Genomic DNA, 9236 nt, shown 5'->3' with positions numbered 1-9236 from the left:
ACCAACGAGGCTGTGGCAAAAAAAATATGCCGGTAGATGTGGGACTTTAATCGTGATTTGTGGGTTCGTTTTGTGCACTTGTATCTTGAGATTTGCACTTGTAAAATAAATATTTGCACTTGTATCTTGAAAGTTGCACTTGCAGATTTGATTTGAGAACTTGTATCTTGAAAGTTGCACTTGTAAAATAAACATTTGCACTTGCAGATTCGATTTGAGAACTTGTACAACAAATATTTGCAGTTGTATCTTGAAAGTTGCACTTGCAGATTCGATTTGAGAACTTGTACAATAAATATTTGCAGGTGTATCTTGAAAATTGCACTGGCAGATTCGCGACTTTCGCTGCTCGAGTTAAGTCCCATTTCTTGCAGTCGGTATGGGACAAAACAAATCTGTGACTTGTGTAAAGCAATGCGAGAGCGCAGGGAAGGGCGGGCATGCAATGATTGATTGACCAATGACAAGAGAGCATTTTCGAGCGGGCATTGAGTGATTGACTGCAGTGATTGACCAATCACAGAACATTTGAGAGAATTTCAGCACGAGGGGAGTGGTCTCATGCAATGATTTCTTGACCAATGACAAGAGAGCATTTGAGAGAATTTCAGCTGGTCTCATTACAAGACAAGATGGATGACCAGCAATCGCACACCCCTCAGGTAAGTGTAGCTAGATAGCTATATTTAGAAGAAAAAAAGTTTGTTAACTCTTAAACCTTATCAGTATTATGCTTCACTTGTTTTCTTTCATCGAAATACATGTGGAAGAGTCCCTCTGAATGGTCACTTAAGTAGTTTATGCTAGCTAACTCATGACCATCATGTAAGCTAGCTAGCTAGCATGGGTTGATTATGATTGCGCTAAGTTAGCTAGCGTAGAGCTACTGTTGTTTAACCCGATAAGCTTTTTTTAAACTTATTTGATCTATTTTCACTTACCTATTTTACTTTTATGCAACAAACAACAATACAACCCATACCTGGCGCCTACAAGGAGTATGAAGAGGAGGAGGAGCAGCAGATAGGAGAGGATGAAAGAGAAGTGATGGAGGCCCAAGAAGAGGGGGAAGGAGAGGAAGCATTGGAGGAGGTGGAAGAAGAGGACGAGCCAAAATATGGCTGGGCTTATCTCCCAGACGTGTGTCTTCTCCAGGTGTTCAGGTGTCTGAGGGACAAGGACCGGGCACGGGCCACCTTGGTCTGCCGCCAGTGGCACCACATCATGCGTTCCCCATCCCTCTGGAGGGCCCGGACCTTCAGTTTCTCCGGCCGCATCTCCACGAGGGGCTGCTCCGAGCTGGATTCGGCCGTCTGCTACGCCAGTGTTTACGGCCGCTACCTGGAACACCTGGAGGTCCGTTTCTCCCACTCACTCAACTCCCTTGTTCTTGTCCAAGTCTCCCACACCCTACGCCTCCAGCTGCAGACCATGCAGGCGTTCCTGTCTGCTCTCCGCAAGACGGGCGGATGCCTGCGCTCGCTCACCATCCTCCACATGGAGCTGGACCATTGGGGCTTGTGCCGGAGCGTCCGGACCCCCATGGTCCGGAGCCGGACCTTCTACCTGCGGTGGGAGGGCTCTCACCTGGGGCACCTGAGCCTGCGAGGGGCATGTCTCAACCTGCCCCAGGGCCTGGAGGTTCTGGAGGCGGTGGCGGCTGCCCAGCAGCATGTCCATCTGGGTCGGAGGCCCGGGATCACCACCCTCAACCTGGAGGAGTTCTTCTCACAGCCGCTGGCGGTGTATACTAGTAGTCCGGGCTTCACACAGGTCATCAACAAGTAGGTGTGGGTGTGGGTGTGGGTGTGGGTGTGTGTGTGTGTGTGTGTGTGTGTGTGTTTGTTTGAGTGGCTCCTACATACTCTTGTTTATTAGCTACTCTTTTTTGACTTGTGTGTGTGCAACTTTGCATATGTGCCTGCAAACACACACATACTTTAAAACGCACCTTGATTTGATTTTGACCAGGTTCCGGGGCCTCTCCACCCTCACCCTCGACTACAGCTGTCTGTCCAACGAGCTCCTCGCCGGCCTGGCCGTGTCGTGCCGTAGCCTCTGCGGCGGCGGCTCCCTCCGCTCCTTCACCTTGCGCTGCCACATCCACGAGCCGCACTTCCAGGTGATCTGGGGCGACTCCTGGTCTCACCTGGCCCGGCGCTGCCCAGACATGCAGGTCCAGATCTCTGTGGAACAGATCCTGAACCTGGGCCCTCTGGGTGGGATCCTGCTCAGAGAGATCCCTCTGAGGTCACTCAGTCTCACCAGCTGGTACTTCAGTGAACAGGACTGGAGCGCTAAGCCAGCTCTGAGCAGCTTGGTGCCCTGGTACAGCAACTGTCTACAGGTAAGGGGATTGGGAAGGGCTCCATAGAAATAGAATGAGTAGAATACTCATAATGATAATACTGCTAGACTTTGTTAGACTTTGATTGCTGCTTTTATGACATGGTTTTATGTATTTGTTTTGCTTTTGTTGTTGTTTAAAAAAAAGCACTTTATAAATGTAATCAATTATAAGCATTATTATTATTCTTAGAATGGACATGGTCCCTCAAACCGACAAGGCATTGTTATATATAGTTGCTAGGGTAACCATTATTGCTGCAGGTGTAGAACACAGAGAGAAGTTAATTCAGAGGCGGGACTAATAGCAAGCCTCATTTTACTGAACATTCCGATGTCAGTTGAGTTTAGTTGGTTGTTAATAAGGCTGTGAGATAAAACTTCCAAATGATGACCACAAGATGGCCGCCACTACACCCACCATGGAATGTTGATTTGAATGAGGATGTTTCTTGTACTATATGGTATGCTCTGCTCTGTCAATACACAGTAGCAGCAGTGGAGTGTTGATATTGCTATAGGGGCATGGGCGTCACCACCATATATTTGGGGGGGGACGTGTCCCCCCCACCTTTGAAACAAGGTCGTTTGGACCCCCCCACATTTGCCATCAAAAATATGTTGCATGACTGTTCAGCGTTATTTTCATTGCTTCACAATCAAATCCGTTCCACTTTATGAGTAGGGGATTGCCCATATCCAGAAGTCCACTCCGCGTTTTACTTCTGTTTTTAACACGGCAGTAGCAGCATCAGACACGCACGCAGATTCAAAACATTCAGACTGAGGCAAGACGATATTTAGATCATCCACCAAGATGGATATAAGGAAAAAAAATTCTAAGAAGAGAAAAGTAAGTCAAAGTCATCCAAGTTTTCCCGTGAGTGGCCAAACAGCAACATTGCGTTCTCCCAAGGTCAAACACAGCCAGCTTTTCTGATAAGAATGTTAGCACCTTATGAGACATTCTCTGTATTAGCAATAGAATTAGCATAGCCTACTAGCAACCAAATACGAGCTAGATCAGCTATATGGCACTAGCAGTTTTGTTAGGCATTACTAGTGCGGTTAGACATGTTTAAATGCAGAACAGACACAGGCGAAATGTCATCAAAAGCACAGAATGGCGACAAACACCTCACAGTGCTTACCTGTCCTGTCATTATTGCATCTCCTGCTCCTGTTCATTGCCCTGAGCATTTGCACTATTTAATTTGGCCATTGCACCCACCCAAAGAATCAATTTTGCATCTGATTGCTTGAGCTAGGGTTAAAAAATAAGAAGAAAACACCTGTTCCATTTATTTTTCTATTTCTAAAATGCTTGTGATTGTATTTTTTGTATTGATGATTGTATTTCTATGTCAAATGTTCTATTAGAGAAAAACAATATGAACAAGTGCTCAATGCATCCCCATTTCTCCTGATATAGGTGGTTGAGAGTGAGAGTGAGTCAGAGGCAGGGGCAGCAGGCAGGGGCAGTGGAGACAGCTCTAATTCACTCTTTGATTTTTTTTGTTTGTTATAGTTGTATGTTCTGCAATGCACTGAAGAGGGCTAAGTTTGATTGTAATAGGCTCTGAGTAGCCTAGGTACATATTTTATGTTTCCTCATAACTTTTTATTCAATTTGTTGACTCAAAGTTACCTCATTCTTTTCTAATTCACTCTTTGATTCTTTTTGAATCTTCATATTTAATAAAGTACCTATAAAGTGCCACGTGTCAGTGTCAGGCCTCTGTGAGTTAAACCAAAACATAATAGTAGTCAGTAATTGCAGACCATGCCAGCTCCAAGGAAAAACAAAGAAAGAGGGAGATTATTTTGGGTGTAAAACGCACCAGAATGCAGGAAATTGAATCTACTATTTAAAAAATTTCGGGGGGGGGGGACCCCCAGACCCCCCGAAAAATAAGTGTCCCCCCCACATTCAAAAAGCTGCTGACGCCCATGTATAGGGGTGTTATTGAATATGTGAGCTCATTGTAATGAGGAACATGCGTTGTATACCATTCATTGTAATTCATGGAATGGAATGAGGACTGGTGTTTGATACCATTCCTCATTTTGTTCCATGCATTACAATGAGCCCGATTTCTACCTCCACTAGCCTCCCCTGATGTCCCTTTCCTGTTCAGGCTCCTAGGGGTCCTAGAAATCTATTTAATGTAGTGGTGTCCTTGATGTGGTTGTTTTCCCTCCCTTCAGAAGCTGACCCTGGACCTGAAAAACAGCCATGAGTCGGTGGACGAGGAGCTGCTGGCGCTGGTTCTGATGTGCTCCAAGCTCACCTACCTCAAGGTCTGGGCTTTCCTAGACATCAGCTTCCTGGACCAGCTGCTGCAGAAACGCCTGGACAAGAAGACCATACTCAGAACCATCAAGGTGGGTCAGACCGCAGCTTGGCCTGGGGGGTATTCCACCAATGTCGCTAAAGGAAAATCCAGGCTTATTTTTGATGAGTCTGGCGAGACCAGGGTCAGTGGTCTAGCGTCCGCCCTGAACACCCAGCCAGGAATGCCATCATAAGCTGTTATAAGTTATATTCTTAATCAATAGCTATATATAATTAATCTAAAAGTCTAACATTTGTTGTACCAATCCCTGATTGCCCCTTTAATGTAAAAACAGGCAAACTCAAACGTGATCTGAATCATTGCAGAATGTCACTGTGGGTTAAAACAACTGAGGACATTTGATGTGTTTGGAATATGTTTTATTGAGCAACGTCTGCCATGGTTTATACACTGCATGTGTAATAATGTAACCAGCCCAGGAGTCAGCTTCCTAAAGTAGTACTTTATCTCTTTTGACAATCCAGAGCAACTTCTCTCCTAGACCAGAGTTGTTAATTTAATCCATTTCGTTGGTTTACGCACAGAAGATTGACCTGCAATTGTTACTCTCTTATTATGGTTTTGTACTACTTGTGAAACTGACCTCAGTGTGGTTTATAAAACGCATGTGTAACAATGTGAAGTTGAACTGTCCAGTGTGGTTCATAAAATGCATACGTGCAATAATGCGACCAGTTCAGGGTGGTTTATAAACTGTGTACGTGTGTTCCAGGTGAGGATCTACAACAAAAACTACGACACACAGCATGAGGACCAACAGCTGGAGGACATCTATTCTCGTTACTGTGAGCTCATCACCTCGGAGCTCAACTACTCTGCCATGTCTTTCCCCTTGGTTGTATTGTATTAAAGTTGCTATAAATATTGCAAAATGAACTCCAGGTGCCTCATTTATAGAAAGTAGCCTACTTTGGATCAAATTTGATCTTACCCGTGTCGTACGTAGAAAACCACGTCAACATAGTGATTTATACAATTTCAACGTGAATCAATTTGACCGTGGAAACAATCGTACGCACATTACCTACTGGTTATGCAGAGTTATTACAGGCATGTGAGCCGCACTGCCTACTGTAATTCATGCAAGTGGCTCGTGTAGTGCACAATTATGGGCTGTCCCTTACCAAGTTCCCACCATTCTGCAGGCTGGGAAAGGGAGGAGGGGCCAAGCCTCCATCCCTCTGAGGGAGTGTCAAGCAGGGAACAGACAAAGCACATCTTCTAGGCCCACATGAGATTGACATGACAACAAATTTGAGCATGCTATACAGTACAAGCACATAATTGTAGTTATGGTTGTCTCATCACAGCTTAAATACACTTAGAAAGTATGGCGTAATTAAAACGTATACAATGTATAGTCTATTATATCTGATGATCTACACATTGTTGCAACAATGATGCCTTGTAAATCAACATTATAATGTTTCACATCAGTGTGCCTTAGCATTGTGGATAGGCATGGGAAGCTCTCCCTAGTGTCTAATTCAGACCTTTTGAGGTTTCAACCATTTCAACAGTCTGTGGCGCCACCTACAGGCATTTCTGAATGTTTTTTCTTTTTTTCTATTCAGCTAAGCTATGAACATCTAACTGCATGTTTAACACAATCACACCTGAGAGAACATCAACATGGTAAAAACACATAACTACACATAATTAGATGATCACACAGTCCTTGCTTTTGAACACGTCCTAAAACCTAAGTTTGTTTATAAACCGTGTATCATACGAAACAGGACAGCAGCGATACAGTGAATCCAATTCACTAAGTATTTATAGTGGGGGGGCAATCTATGGGTAAATTGTTGTTTTCATTTCAAATGTGTGCTAAAGTTTGTTTTTCACTTCTAAGTTGAAGATAATAGTTACCCTCTTGGCTGTGGTCTGAGCTACCAGGGTAAAGAACCTTATTTCTTGAGTATGTGTGGCAGTGTTGAACCTGTAAAAAGAGTGGAGACAAATATGACAGCTCCTCAAGGATCGCATGCTACCAAACCTTTTAGTGTGTTGGTGGATTTGTCGTCAGAGTATGACTGACTTTGTAAGCAGTAATGAGCTTGGCTTTTCCATTTTCAAATCGGTGCAGTCAAGTATTGCAAATGTATTTGGGTGGTCTTCCTTGTATTTATCTGGCATGTTTGCAGTGATGATATCTCTATGGGGCCATATTGCCTAAGAACCAAGCTTGTTATACATATCAGGGTTTCCGTTAGAAAAATTTGCCGTCGGACATCGTGTCCGGTAAGAATTCGATTTACCGGACAAACGTGATATATTCCGGTCATCATATTAAAATATAATAAAATAAAAAAAATTCAAAATCATATTTTTTTTCTTCCAAATCTAATATAGCTGTTTGTCGCGGTGATTACTGTTGTGTAGCGGCCTATATATGCCATTTAATGTCTATTTCTCATCCGATACGATTAGATGCGAGCTATATAATATATAATAATATAACATGATTTGACGCATGCGCGCTATGCCATGCGTCAAATCCAGCGCTGAACGGGTCCAGCGCTGAACGGGCGCCTCACTGGGAACTGAACAGACAGCATCGATCAATGAACGGACTCCACATTACGTTAACTGAAGTTTGTTAAATTGTTTGGGATTAATGTGAGTTTTCTATTTTCTCTTTCCAGTTTTACCCTTTTTTCAAAATCAATAAAACAACGTCATTTCTATAACCAGGTCTCGCTGGTTGGGAAGGCATTTCGTTTAGCTCGGGAGTATGACAATGGGGAGAACATAACTGTTTATTGAGAAACAATTGATAGGCAGTCTGGGATACGTATATAAAGAAATACCACAATGTCTAGATGTATAACATTTTATTGAACAGTAACAGTGCAAGCATGTAGGCTTCTGGCGTGACACGGCTAGCCTAATTTCCGTTCATATGCCTTTTATCAGATAAAATAAAATAGAATAAAACTCTTTGAAAATAAATAGGCTTTAAATTAACTTGCAATGCGTATGTATAGGCTAATTTCCGTTCGATGTTACAGCCTAGGCCTATCGCCTATGCCTTTTCTCAGATAGATAGGGGATAGCCTTAAATAAAATAGCCTAGAGTAAAAACTCTGAAAATAACAATGGCTGCTCATATAATTCAGCTACTTATTAGGCCTACGTCGCTTTTTGGCAGCATTGAAGCGTGCAGCTGCGGACTTGAAATCAAAGCTGCAAAGTGTCTCTCCGCAACTTGCAATGCGCATTAGCCGTGTGACCTTGCCCCTCCCCAAGGCGACTTCGGTCCGCAGTTTTAATTCGGTTCTGCAGAGAGAATCCTCTCTCTGCAGGCACACTGGAGACGGGAATCAAGCAGGCTATCTTGGCCAACGTCTTCAGAGTCAGACTTCTCCTCAGGCTCAGACTCATTGTTGCTTGGCTTCATGAAATAATTGCTAAGCTTACTTTGTTTTGCCATCTTTCCATTAATTTAATCGCTCGCTATGGTGCACTTTGAGCTGCAACGTTTGCGTATTACTATGGTGGACGGGTTGGCAGGGTTGCCAGATAGGCATGCCTTACCGCCGAATGGGCTACTGTGTTTAAGCGGTAATAGACTGGTTAAACTGTAATCCCATCTGGCATCAATCCCATGTGGCACCTGTGCGCTGTTTCGCATAGGCCGGCCTATACATTAGGAGTCATCATCATGCCGGTGTCAAATCATATCATAATAAAAGAAATACATAGCCTATATATTCGTCTTTTTTAAAATAGAAGGAATCAGAATGTGAACTTTAGCGAATTGTATTCAAAGGGAATTATTTTCACCGGACAATATGTCCGACGACTTTTCAATTTGTCGGACTTCAACAACTTTTACCGGACAAAGACCGGTAATTATCGGTTAACGGAAACCCAGATACATATAATCAACCCATGCTCCAAAAAGTCTGCTAACATTAGGTGTGTCGATATCAAACTTGAAGGCAAGGTCTTTCAGGTCCCAGTTGTTGCGTAACTTCATGAGGACCATCAGTAACTGTTGACGCAGAGGAATTGCACATATGTGGCAGTTTGTCTTTCTGTATGTCAGAGGGATATTTGTTTGTGGGCATACACTATTGTTAGGGATCTCAAAAAAAGAACAGAAAATAATAATAATAATAACAATAATAACTTTTATTTGTACAGTATAGTGCTTTTCCTGCAAATGTTGCAGCTCAAAGTGCTCCAACAGACAGGACAGATCATTGTACTGTCCATATGTAAAACCTGTACAATACACAAAGTAGTTGGGTACTTTGCTTTCATTGACTGACTCAGAGGTTAAGTAATTATGTGGATTTTAGTTTTTCTCAAGATCTCTAATGCGCTTTTTTGAGAGCCTCAATTTCTTTGTTGAAAGATAGATTCTGTTCAGTCTCCAACAGGGTGTTGCTTTCATGGTCTCCACGTCTCTCCAAGAATTGGTTGTCCTTTTACAATTCTGTGAATAAAACACAAGATCGTGTTAGGTATGCTTTTTTTTGTTACCGTTTATGCTCACTGACCTTCTTTTACAGGTCCCTCTAC

The 9236-nt window shown here is 43.1% G+C and overlaps 1 protein-coding gene across 1 annotated transcript; it reads left to right on the top strand.

Annotated features, from left to right (window-relative positions):
* Positions 1–954: 954 nt before the first annotated feature.
* LOC308162649 (F-box only protein 39-like) lies at positions 955–5553 on the top strand (the record flags this gene model as incomplete). Its single annotated transcript, XM_080536793.1, has 4 exons — positions 955–1784; positions 1972–2347; positions 4555–4731; positions 5416–5553. The coding sequence occupies 4 exons, from the start codon at positions 955–957 to the stop codon at positions 5551–5553; spliced, it is 1521 nt and encodes a 506-aa protein (XP_080392919.1).
* Positions 5554–9236: the final 3683 nt, after the last annotated feature.

The sequence above is a fragment of the Nansenia antarctica genome (assembly GCF_963989245.1).
Source record: "Nansenia antarctica genome assembly, chromosome: 7".
Taxonomy (NCBI): Eukaryota; Metazoa; Chordata; class Actinopteri; order Argentiniformes; family Microstomatidae; genus Nansenia; species Nansenia antarctica.
Note: the sequence above shows the minus strand (reverse complement) of the source record. Positions and strands in the feature narration are given on the sequence as shown.